This window comes from Dromaius novaehollandiae, chromosome 3, assembly GCF_036370855.1.
Source record: "Dromaius novaehollandiae isolate bDroNov1 chromosome 3, bDroNov1.hap1, whole genome shotgun sequence".
Lineage (NCBI taxonomy): Eukaryota > Metazoa > Chordata > Aves > Casuariiformes > Dromaiidae > Dromaius > Dromaius novaehollandiae.
Genome location: NC_088100.1, coordinates 28,754,422 through 28,771,216, shown reverse-complemented (window position 1 = coordinate 28,771,216; position 16,795 = coordinate 28,754,422). Strand labels below are relative to the sequence as shown.

The 16,795-nt window shown below is 34.8% G+C and overlaps 1 protein-coding gene across 5 annotated transcripts in view; it reads left to right on the top strand.

Annotated features, from left to right (window-relative positions):
- Positions 1-16,795, top strand: part of KHDRBS2 (KH RNA binding domain containing, signal transduction associated 2) — a 414,201-nt gene that overhangs the window by 381,619 nt on the left and 15,787 nt on the right. For 2 of the 5 annotated variants that reach the window (XR_010388234.1, XR_010388233.1), the window contains exons 9-10: positions 2,647-2,698; positions 4,767-4,818. Coding sequence is in view for 2 of the 5 variants with exons in the window: in XM_064508625.1 (XP_064364695.1) it covers positions 2,647-2,744 (98 nt within the window). In the remaining 3 variants the exon portion in view is untranslated. Of the gene's footprint in view, positions 1-2,646; positions 3,738-4,766; positions 4,821-16,335; positions 16,560-16,795 lie in introns of those variants that run through there. The other 3 variants (XM_064508626.1, XR_010388232.1, XM_064508625.1) reach the window with 3 other exon arrangements.

Sequence of the window (16,795 nt, the reverse complement as noted above, 5' to 3'; positions counted from 1 at the left end):
TTTTTGTTAGTATTAATAGAAGCATTGATCAAGATACAGAATAGAAACAGAGCCCTCTGTATGTATTAATTTCACTAGGGAGTCTTGTCATTTTTTGCTCATCATAATTAAACAATACGAATAAACTATTTAAGGGTAGTGAAGACTGGACTTCAATGAGTTATCTGTAGCAATTGAGGTCAAAGCAACCAAAATATGGACCTTTTACTGTGCTTTTGTTCTATTCTAGAAGATATAGTTATGAATCCTTTGCTTGAGAGGAAAAAGTTTTCTATTACTCTAAAAGCCTTGTTCAAAACAAGCAAATCTTTGACATTTCTTAAGGGAGATAAAGATTTTTTAAGTTCCTCTTTATATTTAATTGAAGACACCATTCCACTAATAAAGCAGCAGACTTAATTTAAGGAAATATGGTCATCTTTCTTTGAAATTTATGAGTAATATAATTTTGATTTTTAATATTCTCATGTACTATTGTATATATTTTGTTTTGTATAGAAAACTCTATTCTCTTGTTTAGATTTTTCTTTTAAAAATGGGAACAAAATTCTTCAATGCTTTGAGTGAAGCAAAATAGAAACACTACCTTTGAAAAGTTAGCAATCCATTGTTTAAGGACCTGTTTTCTGGCCATGACCTGAAGAAAGCCCAGTCTCTCCTTTCAGTAGTGGGAATGGAATACAAGAAAAAAGAAAAATTAATTGGGCTTGGATTCTCTCTACAGGTGTGTCAGGGATCAAATCAAACTCAAGAATATCCCTGCTTGGCTTATTAGAAAATAAATGAGAATGTTGTATGTGACATGAAAAATGTAGTAAAAATATGTATCTGGCTATGAGGAAGGAATAATTTTGCCCCTGTTCTACCACAGCTAATATATCCCACACTGACTCACAGCTTATGCTCTTCTACCTGGGAGTCCAGCAACATTCACGTTTATATTCCAGATAAATGTACTTCATTGAGCATGCTGAGTCAGGAGTATTGATTTCAGTATGTCATGGCTGAGTAAGGTATCAAAAGCCTAAAACAAAACCTAACCAAGGAAAATACATTCGGGAAATGCTAATTTCTTCAACAAGCACTCTTAAAATTTTCTATGGATCATGATGTAAAAATTACATACCCCTTAAAAAATGTACACATTTGGATTTTTAAATTTATGAGGACAAGTACCTCAGATGTTTCAAGTCTTCATCAGAGGTCCAAGACTGGACAGTTTGGTATATCAGCCTATTACCTATCTTATAAATGAAGCCAAATCTCCATCACTGTAGACCTAGGGAAAAGGACCTGTTTTAATACAGTAATAAATTCATTTTGTTTTGATAGCAATACCAAGCACAGTCTTCTATCATCAATTTGCAGCTTTCCTTCCCTTTCCTATCATCTTCCAGACACTTTCAAATCTTTTAAACCCTTCTCTTTCCAGTCTTTTATGCACATTAAAAAACATTCTTTTTTTCCCCAGCATCAAAAGGCTTGACTTCTACAATTATACTTTATAAGCATTAATCTTCTACACATATTTGTAATGCAAACATACTGATCACCAATAAAATGAAATAATGCTAAAAATAACAAACATTTGCCACACTGAAATTTCTGGATATCTTCTATACTTCATTAAAAAGGTTGGTAGATTATCAGATGACTTTGTGTGGGATATGTTGAGATTTTGAAGCTGACTGATGAATGTGTGTATGTCAGATGTATTCTAGGACTGTTAGGTGGGACGTTGCATTGAGATGTGATATAAGTCAGATGATATAGTGCAACTTTTGCATTACCGCTTTAATCACTGTGTGTGTGATCAATTGAATGTCAGCAGCAGACAAAAGGAGAGAAGGCGCTTGATAATCCCCTAGCTGCTTTAGGACAGAGCTCAAGTTTGGAGGTCTAGCTTCAACCACCAGACTACTCCTCTAGGTAGCCTCCTGCTTGCTCCTTTGGAGGGCTCAGCTTCCAGAAATAGCTTGTCTGTAAAGATCTCTGTACAAACTGAGCTAGTTTTATGTTTTTTAATATACTTTTTTCAACATATTTCATTAGCACAAATTTAAAAAATGTATTCTAAACAAAATGCCAAGTAAAATCTATTTGGCAAAACTCTTTTGCTTAATGTAGTAACTTCATTTCTACATATTCTTTTTCTTCCATTATTTTCTTTCTTTCTTTTGCCTCAAATGGAAGTAGAAAATCAAATGTATTTCAATTATCCTTTTATGATTCAACTCCTGATCTTATTAACATACCACCTGCATTAAATGTTATTCACATTGATGCTTTAGCTTAAGTGCTAGAAGCCCAAAATATAGAATAAATTCTGAACTGGCAGACTAGTGCAGTGATGTTTGCAGAGCTGACTGTACTGCCACTAAGCTAGATATTCATCCTCTGCTGAAAGCGAAGAAGACTTTTTTTTTCATCTGGAGGTAGACAAGCTGTCAGTGTAGAAAAGTAAAAGGATAGTTTTCTGTAAGTTTTGGGGGAAGGGTGAAGAAATGGATCATAACACCATCTCATTTTGTTTGTGTTAAGCTTTCAGCCAAAACACTCCAGAATTTTGACAGTCATTAGTGGTGAGATCACTTTGTTCTTTCAAGTGTAGACATTTACAAAACATGTCTTTTCTTCTGTTTTTAGCACAAGAAGAATGGGCCACAACCCGTTCCAGTTTAAAGGCACCACCTCCAAGGTCAGCCAGAGGGGGTTACAGGGAACACCCCTATGGTAGATATTGAAGGTCCTCCTCATCTGTGACCTCATCTCAAAGACAATTAATAGCCTGTGGTCTCCACATAAACAGCAACAAGACAAGTAATAGTCCATTTCTTTTCTATCCTAGGGATTACTGCTCATTATTATCCTGTGTACTACCTGTATTTCCTATAACATTGGAGTGACATTGGCATTAGTATTATTTTATAACACGGACTTAAAAAACAAAATCAAAAAATCTTTAGCAAGCATTGTCTATAAGCCATTCAAAGATGATGTTCTGTTGGTTGTATTCATTGCTGTGTGTAACTTAAAAAGCATGACACTGTTACAGATCTTGAGTCTCTCTACATACTAGCTAAGGCTGACTTTTTGTTTAGGGTTGCTGAAAGACTGTAATATGATTCTTTTTTTCCCTCTTCTTATTTGAACAAGACAATAATCAAGCTGTAGATAAGATGTTTTAACCTGTCTTTTTTAATATATGTTAGTTTAGATTAAGATGTTCGTTATTAAGTTTGTAAATTTAATTTTAAATGCTGTTTTAATGGGGTTGAAAACAAGCAGCTACTGTATGTATGTAGCTAACTGAATTTGTTCAGTGTTTTAACCTGTATTTGTTAAAAAAAAAATCACATAAAGTTCCATGTGTAAGCTTCTCTAAATAGGAAACCATAATTTTGTCAAATATGTTTGCCATAATTTGTCAATAAAGCTGAAACCTTTTGTAACAAACTAAATTTGGAATTACTTGTTTTCTAGCTTTAAATGCCTGCTTTATTTCTTTTTCAAGAGATGCCTAAAATGTTTTATATATAAAAATTACAAAAATGAACCCAAGCCTGTTTTAAGATTTTCTTGTGTAAGACTTTAAAAGTTGTATTAATAACTTCTGGTTGTTAAATAATTTAAAAGTTAACAAACTAAACTGTTACATGAATCATGGTTAGTATCCACTAATGTATAACATGTTAATGGAAAAAAATGCTTTAGAACAATAAATGGATTTTAAACTATCCTCTTAAGCTTGATCTTGCTAAACACAAACTCTGATTGACTTGTTTGTATTAGCATGTCTCTCGTGAGAATGTAATGGAGTTTAAAGAGGTAAGATTACCACTTACCACTGTTAGACTGTCTAAATGCTAGTTCTTCAACCTTTGAGTTTCCCCGCACATTAAATATCCCATTCAACATGTAAGCATTGCATAGATTCACGTATTTGTTTTCACTCAGAGGAGTGCGTTGACTGCATTTTTGTAGTATATAACAATTTGTCTTGATAAACAAATCATCAGTGTCACTGCCCACTTGTTGGTACTCAACTTCAAAAACTTTATTTGTAATTTTCAGTGCTAAATATCACCGCCCTTGAAGGCAGTTTAGAGGGCTGATATTTCTTTTGAGACTATCAGATTGATGGCTGATGATTATTAAGGAAATATGTCGCAGGACTCAAAGGATGACTAAACGTTAAACAGGTAACACTAATAGTAACTCTGTAATTTTGAGTGTGCAACAGTAATGTTAAATATTCTCAGTTATTAAGTTACTGATAGTTAAAAAAGTAAACCTACCAAAAGATAACAAATAGGTATATAGGCTATTAAAACAACTAATTAACATTAACTAGTGACAACAAAATTATTCTACAATACATAACCCTCAAGGTAATAAACAGAACTAAAATTAACAATAATAGTAATGCAACTCTTGCTAACAACAAATATATAACCTAAATTTTGATGAAGAAAGAACAGAAGACTTGATGGCAGGGATACCAAAACTGTTAATCCTTTAAATACAGTTTTTTTGTTTCCAGTGGCTTTTTGTCAATGTGATTGGTTTACTTTTTTGATGAGAATAAACTAGAGGCCTAGTACTGTTCAGTTTGTGAACAAAATCTCTTCCAGCTAGAGTTGCATGCTAACTCTTTTTGAATAGTTTATGAAGCATATGTTTTATCATTTGAATCTGAAATGTTAAAGTGAATTTAGTAGGCTACATGATGGTTACACTGAGTTTATTCTGTCTCACTATTTCAGGGACTCACAGGCTTTGGACAGCTAAGTAGCAGATCTGCTGAGAAGTGTTCAGGTAAGCTCTGCCACATCTCAGGGGTTTTTTCTTAATTCACATGTTATATGTGCTTTTACTAACACATGGGAACATACTCAGCTGGAGGTTTAAAAAAGACAATTATTTCCAGCTATATTTTGTTGCGTAACAGGAACAAGATTAGGGTATAATGCAAATCAAAGCATTTGCTTTTGTATGGTATGTTACCTTTTGTTTTATTGAAAGAAGTCTTGTAGTGTAGCATCTTAATGGTAAATATTAAGATGGTGTACTTTATAACTGGTCCTTCTAAAAAACAAAAGCTCATGTTTATTAAAAGCATGTCTAAATTGCAGAAGCAAACAAGTCCCATAACACAGAAAAATACAGTACTGTCTTATCTGTTGCCTCTCAAAATGTGCATCATTACTTTGTATGATAAAATATCGATAGAGAGACAGGGAGTTTGTTATTTATGCTTTTGCTTAGGAGCTATTTGTGTGTCATACTTTAGAATGGCAAACATTAATAGCATTACCATGCAATGACATGGATCAAGGCTTAACTTTCTGTATTTTTCTGTTAAATATATTTAAAGATAAAGCTGTATTTTGGATAACCTTGTTATATGGACTTCAGATTGTAAGATTTTGGACTGAAAACAAATATCACTATTGGAAACACCAAAAGTTTCCAGCTCAGATATGACTTTGTCCACTCACACAGAAGTGTCAGCTTAATCACAACACAAAATGCACAGGTTTTCTTGAAGTCTCATGGTTGTTAAATTAGATAATAGTTAATAAACAAAATCTACAGTGTTACACATGAGATACACGATTCCAGACACATTTGTTACAGTAGTTACTGCACATCTTTTCCCATGATTGTGGACTGACTGATTTAAAGTTTTCCAATATCAGTGTACTCAGCAGTTACTTTAAAAAAAGTTGTGTTATATAACAAGATAAAAAGCGCTTAATTTTGCCTTTGCCCTAAGAACCTGTATAAATTGGTTTGATTTATGTGGTACAGCCACTCTATGGGCCAAAATGATCTAACATGGCTTTAGGATTTGTCTGCACCTTACATTTACATCATTTTGAGTATACCACTATAGTAAAAAGTTTCCATTTACATATAGTTCATATAGTCATATAAATGTGTTTCAGTCAGTACATTTTATTTCTATACAGATGGGAAAAACACACACTTCTGCTATAAATATGCTTTCATACTGGTATAACCGTGGTTACAGATTGTTATACATTATAGATTTTATTATGTAAGTATTGCAGGAAAATCTCATATGCCTTACTAATGTGATTAGCTATACAAAACTGAGAGCAGACTGCACTTGATGTAAGTGAGATTCAGAGAAAAGTATGTATAATAAATTTATCACTTCTGGATCAGATTTTTATGTAAGGGTAACTGGTGTAAACTCTTTGAAGATGTACTCCAATAAATACTGTTTTATAGCAGAACAGTGTCCTTTAATATCATTGTCTCAAAGTCCACTTTTACAGCTGTTATTTGTGTAGAATAAAAGAGGAACAGAACAGGTCAGAAAAATGATACACGGTAACATATTCTTATAAGAGAATTATTTAGAAAAAAGTAGGATAATAAGTCAGTGCATGCAACCATTTATGCAAACATTAGTTCTATTGATTCTTGGGAGATTGGTATGAAAAATGTCCATGACTGCATGTGCTAGTCTGTCCTAATTACAAAGTATATTTCATCTCGATTTCTGAAGAAGTTTTACAGCTAATCAACTGTATCTTCTTAATAAAAAAAAAAATCCATCTTCTTTCTAATTTATGAAAGAGCAACCAGGGAAGCTCATTATTCTAATTAGAAGTCATCATTAGGTCATACATGACACATCCACCAAACAGCCAGGTGAGCCATAATCCTGAGGCCCTGAAAACTTACAGACATCATCAGAAAACACAGAAAGTCACCTATGTTATAGGTAATTCCAGGACACCAGATCACCAACAAACATGCTTTATTTGGATGAATGTGCATATTGATTACTTTTCTTTGTAATAGGAAGAAAAACTAGTATTGATTGTTAAAACGAAGAGTCAATAACACAGAAAAATACAAGATACGTGAGTTGAAAAATTAAAATTTCTGTTAAAACCTTTCTAAGACTTTTTTTCCAGGTTGACCTCATCTATAGAACAGTTTAATTTTTAAAATAAATCGATGCATTGTAGCTTTCAATATTTAAAATAGTAAAATATATTATTTTACAGAATTACATGAAAATTATCCTAACCCTATCTCCATGGCATTGAACTAAATAGTCTTTTTATTGTTTTCTTTTTAAATTGAGTTGTCTACCCTTTTAAAACCCTCGTTTCATGTGATAGAAATAATATATGCACACCTAGGTAGAAACCTTTATTGCCCTAGTTAGGTAGACTATTACATTATAAATGCAAGTAACATACATTCCAAAAATTATTTGTTATGAATAGAATCAATTAGCCTGTTGGAATTGATGATTTCTAGTCTGGTGATTAGATAGTGGAGTGGATGGCACAGTGATGGAATTTGTAACCCCTTCTGTCTACTCAAGTAACTTCACTTTCTAGAGATTTACTCCAAGGGTTGGAAGCAATTTTCGAGTCTACCTAGGTGCAGATTCAGAAGAAAGCACTAGGGGTGCCGGCAGGATTGTCGCCTGCTGGAGCTGAACCAACAGAGCTGCACCACCGGCAGCTGGCTCATGGAAAAGTAACCAAGGTGGAAAAACTGCACTTGTTTTGTTCGACAGACTTGTTGCAGCAACTCAGGAGTCATTATAACTGAAAGAATTAATTAGATATCCCTAGATCAGCAGCCTTTATCAGAAAATGGACTAGCGCTATGTAACTATTTCTTTTCCATACAGCCTACAGTGTTTGAACATGATGTTAAATCTTCATATGTATAAACTGAGAACTTTAGGAACTGGAATATACTTGACCTCATCTCAAAGGATATTCAGAAAGTTCTAGCTTACTGAGATCCTTAGCCTCCATTCAGGATAGCGGTACTGTAGCCATAAAGATAGGAGACATTCCCTACCGCACATGCCCCATTCAGTCTATAACCCTGGAGTAATTGCTCCGTTGTACTTGAATTTGTGATAACTTTCAAATTCAGTAACATGGATGTAAGCAGCAGTGAGTGACTGCATAAAAAAAAGTTCAATGTGGCTACTAAAGGGGTGGATGTGAAGACCTAGACCTAAATAAATGGATGTGAAGACCTAGTCACTAAGCAGTGCAGGCTGGAAAATTTTGTGTCTCCCTATTGCTAGGGAACCAGTCGGATCCCAACCTGTACTGAGGTACTAAGCTGAGTATCTGGAATACAGTACAGCACCTAAGTTAACTTTAGAATCAGGATAATGAACATATGTGGGTGCACCTGTTACAAGGCTTGACATTTTAGCGTAAGAATATGGATTTATGATAGCACTCACAAAAAAACATCCAGGATTATAGTCTGAAGGTTAAAGTTAAGAATAAGGAAGTGATCTATTTTGTTCAAATAAAATCAGTTTTGGTTGATGTTAGTGATGTATTTCTTTTATATTTAACAGTGGGAGTACTGTTTCTATATTGTCTTTCTAAGAGGTTACATCTGAAGTTTTGGAAGAGTCAAATAGTGCAGTTGCAAAGTTAAAAGAGATGGCGGGGAAAGGCATAGAAAGTTGAGTTAAACATCAGGGAGAAAAATACAAGTCAGTAAGGCAGAGAAATCTTGGAAAGTTTTCCATATTGTATTTTGATGCAGAAGCAAGCTGAATCAAGGTTATATGAAGAATAAATAGCAATACCATCATTACATGCCAATGTTCTCCATACAGTCTATTACTACGTAGCAATATCGTATACTCTTTAAATCAGCTGCTGCATTTCCTATCTTTTATGTAAAATATGATTGAAAATGAAAAGATAAGTGTGGAGAGATTCTACAGAAACTTCCTAAGCAACTATATATTTTGACAGAAAATGATGTCTTTCCTGTAACACTGTAACAAATACCCAATTCTAAACTGAAGATTATAATCTCACTGCAGAATCTGCTTATTTAACAACTTCATAGATAATATATTTTCCTCCAATAAATATAACCTGAATTCTCTAATAATGCTGTGGAACTTGTAAATGGCTCAAGAATGCAATAAGAGAAAGTGCTTTAAGAAAGTGTTCATAAAATCAGAGTCATAGAGTTGTAGGTTATAAATTCATCCTACGTTATAAAGAAGCCACCCATCCCCATACAAAAGTATGTGTATTTTTAGGGTTCAGGAGGATAGAGTTCATTTGTAAATTAATTTTATAAACTTAGGAATTCAAAAAGTTAATTTTATGACTACTTTACAAAGTTTTTTTACAATAAATTGCTAAATTTTTAGTTTACAGAAATTGAAAATGCTGAGTGCAATTAAATATAAGTCAAAAGGATGGGACCATCCTTGTAATTGTTTCATGTAACCCTCTATTCTCAAAATATTAGGTAATGTACAAAAAGAACCCAAATAAATAAGCAAAATCACAACAAAAACAGAGCAATATTTGAATGCTAAACAGAAAAATAAACCCAACTTGCTCTTAAGTTTGCTTTCCTTCATTAAAAACTCTAGATGCACTTTGTGACCTCTATGGGTAATTAGAACCTAAGAGTTATTATTAAGAGTATCCCATCTTTTCTTATTACATTGGTCTATGGAGTTAGAAAAGGTACACAGGTAACTTTCTCAAGCCAGTTAAGCTTTCAAAGACAATCACCATATGCCACTCTGTGTTGTTATCTAACTACATTTTTCCAGTCGTTGTTGTTGTCCATTGGGACCTGACTAAAGACCCTTTGAAACCATTAAGTCTTTCCTTTGACTTCAGTTGGTTTTCTTTCTGGTCCTGTAGGTTAAATGCTAACATTCACTTGGAGACATTAAAGAAAACAATTCCCAGCAGTAGATTTTCTGGTCTATGTAGTTATTAGAAAAATGATGAGCGTTGCTCATGAATATGTTAATGCTTTGTAGTGAAGATGTTGTATGTAGTGTTTGGTTTTTAAAGCTGTGGAATCTAAAGACAAACTGTGGTCCCCGATACGAGTACATAAAAGTTTTTCAATCCATTCCTGATCTCTGGTTGACTAAGTCATTTACTGTAATTCAGTAGAACATTTTGAATTTTTTGAAATATGTCTCTAAGTCATGCATATATGGAACAAATGTTATGTTCTCAAACAGGAGGAAACTATGTTAACTTAAGCATAAATCCCAGTTTTCTAAACATATACTAAAAATGTACCACTGTTTCAAAGGTTTGCTTTCCTTACATAAATCCTAATAAAAGACTATACTTAGTACTTACTGAAAGGTATAAATGCTTCCATTCCTAAAACAATTGAATCATCTTTAAAATCTAGAGGGTTTTGCCAGAGAATAACAAGATTTCTTGAGAAAGCAATTTCAGACTTTCATACTTCAAATTTGTAAATCAGAAGCAAAGTTTATAGGAGGAGGATCACACTCACACTATCTTGATATGGGACGAGCATTCATGTTTTAAAAGAAAAAAATGGAAGAAGAGGCTGTATAAAAGTTATTTTTAAAATCCTGTCTGTGCCCAGAGAAGTTGCCAAGATACAGTACAGAAGTTGTCAGAACTTCCTGATGTCTTTTAGCAACATTTGAATGTACAACTAGCATAATGGAAATGCTTCAGTGCCCTGATAAGAGTAAAATTAATTTTGAAAAATAATTTTGAAAACAATGTTTCTTGTTTCTTCTTGTTACTGTGCGCCATTGATTTAACTGAGGTATAGTTTCTTACTACAGACAAAATATAGGTGACATAAAGTGTGAGAGTACCTGCTTATATCATGTTGGGCACTGTTCTTGCCATGCTCGATGCATTAGCTGATGTTGGATGACTTGCTTATAGGAAAACAGTGGATGCATTTGTTATACTCCCTGGAATTACAGGACCTTCACACTGTGTATCCGAGATCTGAGAGCAAAACTGCTGAGCTGTTCATTTATGACTTCTTAGCATTCTGGGTTTTTTCTTTACTGTGGCAGAGTAAATGGAACAAAATGTGAGGATATTTTGCATCATAGTTTATTGTATTTACTTATGACTCCATATTTATTGCTCATCTAGTAATTTCTATTTCTTCTTGAATATAACAATCTTATATGGGCACTGGAAAGTTCTGGCACATGCCGCTTCTTTATTTTGAATTTTTCTCTTTTCCTTTGCCCTTCTCCTTCCCAGAAGATTGTTTATATACCTACCTTAGCTAAAAAGATAACCAAAGACACTCTTATTCAAATGAAATGCTGCTATTCTCTGATAAAATGTAGACTTCAGCTTAATATCCTAAGTGTATTTTAAATTGATAGCTTATTTTTTATTCTGTGTGGTATTTTGAACATTATACATCTTTTTAATATATGTATTAAATTCCAGGATGCAAAGATATAAACTGGCAAGAATGCTCTATTAGGTTGGATTCAGTTAATCAATATAGCTTTTTGATAAAGAATTCAATCCTGCCAATCTTTCTCAGGTTTCACTCACCAAAAACCCATGCTGATATCAAGGAAAATTTTTCTGGAATGAAAAGGGAATATGAAATTCAGAAATTGATCTGCAATCATTTTTTATAGTTCAATTAAATTTAAACAGAACAAGTATCTGTTAAGGACTGAATTGTGTCATTTGAGCCATTGTCCTGCTGAGTGGACAACGTGCAACAGCCTTGACCTGGGAAGAGCACTTTAAGAAGCTGCAGCCTTTCACAGTGCTACTTAATGAATGTGAGCAATGGCCACTCAGGGCCATCCATTAGGACAGAGCAGATTAGTAGCCTCCTGTGCCAGCCACAGCCAGAGGCCTCCCAGTGCTGGGGAGGGGGAGATGCCTATGACCGCTGATTGTCCCTGTCCCCATTCATTTGCTTCTTGTTGCTAATTTTACTCCTCAATGTGAAATAATGATTACAGCTCTCTGAGAAAGACACTGTTACTCTGACTGGTCCTTCACCCCCATGCAAGTGGATGCAGCTTTGCAAGGGGCATCATAGTATAACCCACATGGAAAATATTGAGCATAGAAAATGGAGTTGTTATAGTAGTAATAGTAGGATGTTACATTTTATGTTGTCAAAAATAATTTTCCCATGTGCCAGGAAAACATTCTGTCAAAGATACTCACCCAGAGTATCAGTGACTCCAAATCTCAACTTAGCAACTGAATTCATCCATTTATGGTCATTACCACTTTATTCTCTTGTAGCAAGAACTGGCAAACAACTTTCTGAATGAGGCACGCAGCTTTTCTTTACACAGTCTATACTGACAGTGCTGTTCAACTCATTTGCATATCTTGCATATCTGAGCCAAAAAAGGACTGCTCACTAGACTGAAAATGTCTGTGGGATATACACTTAAGGGAGTCCAGTGCTCATTTGAGAAAAACGAAGACTGCTAACTCTTATTATAACAGCAACGCTATTGTGTGGCTCTTATAGAGCTCAAATACACCCTACAAAACTTAAAAATTTAGTTGCATAGAACTCAAAAAGCTTTTTGAAGGAAGCAAGTATTATAATCTCTGCCTGGGTAACAGAGAATTTGAGAAGCAGAGAAGTTAAGTGATTTGACAAAGATTGCCCAGTAGGTTAGAGACATGACATGGAATGTGGTTAGGAAAGCAGCAGGGGAGAGGAAGAAGTTCCATTAGATAGTGAATCGCAATGTGTTTTCAGCTGTTTTTGGCTTTGGTCTCAGGTTTTGAGAACTGAACTCTGTGGTCCACAGTAAAGATAGACTATCATAATTCAAAGCTCTTTGGGCTTTACTAAAGCCCTGGATAAAGCAGCTAGTAGAATGTGTGCATGTAGTGCATATATATAGACATGCAAAATTTACATTGAAGAAGCCTGTTTTTATTATATTTTTCCATTTGCACTATAGCTGTATTTTTCTATACCTGTATTAGCTGTTGCCATGGTAAGTTTCTGATGCTCTGTGTCTTTGATGAGCAAGAAATATGTATCATACCACTGGTAAGGCGATGAGAATCTTGATAATACCCAATACCTTCCCAAGAGCAATGGGCACGACAGGACTGGACCCTAGAAACTCACCCACAAGTTATTAAACTTTATAGTCCTGACAATTTTAGAAATATCAATTTCTATTTTTCACCATTTCAGGGTGAAAAATTAAGCATCTAAATAAACACCTCCCTCTTCTGCCTAAATGTTCAAATTACCCCTTGATGCACTGATTTTAATAAGATCTGGTTTTAATTAGCCTCTCATAGACCTGATTATGTTAATATTATCACACAGACCAGCCCTTTGTCTCCAAAATGCTGTGTGATGACACAAGCCATTTCACTTAAAATATTAATATGTGGCAACTAATCCTGTTTTCTCCATCAAATATGTGTGCCCAACTTTGTCTTGATTTTCAGAATTTTTGAGCCCTTCCTTAGGGAATTTCCAGTATTCAGTACCTCTTGCATGGTACTCAGGGAACTGAGAGTATTCAACACCGTTTGAAAGAAATTGGCGGGATGTGAGGGACTGAGGCTCAGGCTGTGGCTTTCCACAGCCCAGGACCTGCTGTTAGTACCCTCTCTAGCCTAGGACACGTCAGGATTCAGACTCATTCCCGCATATCAGATGAGCTGCGGTATCTCTCTGTATGTTTTTAGTGTATGTCAAATGTGAGATAAGTCAGCTTACCTCAGTCTGCAGAAAGGAAGGCCATGCTTCAGCTAATGTTTGCCACTGGCCAAGAGCTCTTACACGACTACCTGTGATGCATGCTACTTTGAGACAGGACAGTATGTATCTAAGTTCTTAACACTCTCTCTGTAGCAAAGAAAGAGAATATTTAATCACCTTTCTCACAGAACTAACGTAAAATAATCACACTGCATTTGTGCACTATGTTGAACACAGAAATGACATTTTTAAAAATGCCAAGTGTTCTGAGAAATAATCTCCTTTTTGGATGTGGATGTGGTAACTCATTGAGACAACCATGTTAAAAACAAATGTCGGAAATTCTGGGGGTTTTTTGCTCTGTTTTCCAATTGTTCTTCTAGAAAACTCTTTGTACCTTCACCAGGATGTTGAGAACACACAGTTATTAATGTTCACAAGATTCAGTTACTATAACATTGTTACTAGTAACAACAGACAATGAAAATCTGAGAAAGAAGATAATTGTGTACAGTGAAAGTCTGGATGGAAAACAGTAAACAAAAAAACAGAGTCATACTACTAGTGTTTAAGACAGACACAAGTATTTACTTTAATCTCATATCCTGAATAAGTTAGGTCTTGTGGAGAGAAATTAATAAAGGGTCCTGTAGTTAAAGGCTCTGATCTCATGTATATACCTAAGGAGTAGAATCAAACTATATTCGAAAACATAAATGTCACATTAGCTAAATCTTTCAACCTAAATACTTGCACATTACTTGTGTTTTTCTGTAATATACTTATTTACAGATATATGTCTTATAAAAGTATAGTTAGCACGTTTAGTTATTAGAGATGACTTCGTCCTTTCAGCAAACAGCACATGAACCTAAAGAGCATTTTCAGTTTTTGCTGCAGTAGATAACAACCTTCAGAAGGTTTCAGGTAATTATCCAGATCACATTAACTGGCAGCTGCAATACCTGCTGCAATCCTGTACACACCATTGTTTTCCATACTTCCAGTCCAACCACAGCCCTTCCCTCGTGACCGTACACCAGAAAACAGGCTTTGCTTGCAGTGCAGGGCATCATAGAGTCCTCATACAGGGACTCTCCATTCCTTGTCATCACTTGTTATGAAAATACTGCATTCCCACTCTATTTTAGGATTTGCTCTCTGCAAATGATGATAATAATTGGGACTGTGCCTCACTTCAGAATTTTTCTACTCCCTACAGTACCCAAGGACAGATTTTGTCTTCTGATATCTTCCAGAATGATGTCCTGAATAAAGTTAATTTTACTTTTGTTTCCATCTGTATTTCCTGGGTTCACTGAGTATTCAAATCATCATTTAAGGTACACTTTTCTTTTGAACTCCAGTTCAATTGGAAAGGGAAAAAACAGGGATTGCCAATGAAAGGGCAACATTTAGAAGTCTGTTAACACTGTAAACCACTGGGAAATCCTGGCCCTTTAATAGAAGTTACTGTGTCAGATGTTATGCCAGATAGTTTTGGGAAACAGAGCTAAAAGAATGTGGTCCACAGCTATCCATACCTATCACATCCACAGGTATAAGAAAAATCAGTGTTTTTCGAGAGTCCTCTTCCTAGCTAGAGCTGGAAATCCCCAGATCACAGTACCCAAACTTCACTTTCTTTTGCAATGCATCTTGCATGTAAATTAGCCTGAGAGTGAGATCCAGAAATAGGTGAAAATATGCAGATTTGGGGGGAGGGGAGGGGTTACTTAAATTACAGTTAATTGTGTTACTATTGTAAATACTTTGCAAATAATAATATAGAGCTTTTAAAAATGTTTTCCACATTTATAGCAATGTGGAATAAGATTGATGTGGCTAAAATTAATTATTTAATTATTTCCAGTTTGCATATAGGAAATGGAAGGAGAACACCGTGGTTGTTCACACAGTATCACACTGGATGCTATTGAATAGAACCACATTTTCCTCTAGTAGTTTTGTTGTTGATTTGCTTGCTTACTGAAGGAATCAGATTTTCTTAGGAGAAGGCACTTCTATCAGTAATCATCAACATTTTCAAAATAGAAATTATAAACTTCCATCTCTATTTAAGCATCAAAGACCTAGCTTTGTTTTCAGAAGGGCTGAGTAGCTTGCTGCTGTCACTAGCCTGCACTTCAGGATGTCAGAAATCAGGAGTCATGACTAGCACACAAATAAGGTGCTAAATACCCTCACACAAAATACCTTTTTGAAAATCTTGTCTTGCATCTTTATATAGATATTGTGGAAATTAATATATTAAAGATCTGGTGTTAATGAAAGCCAGAGAAATACTGAAGTTATATATATTATCTTCATATTTCACTATTAGCTTGAATTGCACCTGTAGTGAGCCTATTTTATTTTTCTAAAAGCATCCCTAATGACTGGGATGTGTTGCTATACTCATGCAATATAGTGATGATCTATGGAAACAGCTAAGCAAGTAAGAAAATAAATCAGATAAATACATACCTTCATCTAAAGGTAGACAGAGTGAGCAGTTGGGGAATATTCAGCTTGAACCTAATAGTTTTAAGACAATGCAGACCAAATAATCACTAATAAATTTATTAAGCTGTTGGTTAAACGTAAACCTTGCAGGTGAGTTCTAATTACATCTAAAACTGTTCCACAGCATGTAGGTTCAGGTGAGTAAGCACACCTTGCAACACTGATACAGAGCTTATAAATATTTAGTTAGGATTGTATTTAGCCTTTAGACTCTGTCCTAGCTCCTCCCTTCTCTCAAAGTCTTATATTATTTTTAACCTTTATTGACAGAACACCGGGCCTGTATAAAGCCACCTGACTCTACTCAGCATTAGATTCTGATTAAATGCACTTCTCCTCCTCTGTATCTAAACTGACCAACCAAAGAAGCTGCGTTCTTCAGACATGAAATGGATTTTTATTACTGAAGCCTGCAGTGCAGATCAATGGATGTTATGTGATAATATAAGAGGACATAAAACTTAAAGGATGTCAGAAGATAAAAGTGTATCCAGCTTCCCAGAGCATTTGAATTGCATCTCATGAAGTCAGATGTCACTGAAACAGTAATTCAGTGTTTTATACGCTCCCCTGTGGTGGCTGTGCTCTTCTATAGCACTCGCTGTTGAAAGTATCAGTCACAAAGTCTATAACATACAATTTAATACAGGAGTTTACTATTGAAGAAGTTAGCTATTAAGGGTCACACCAACTTTCTTCCTAGCTCTGAGACCAGCTTATCTGTCGAGGA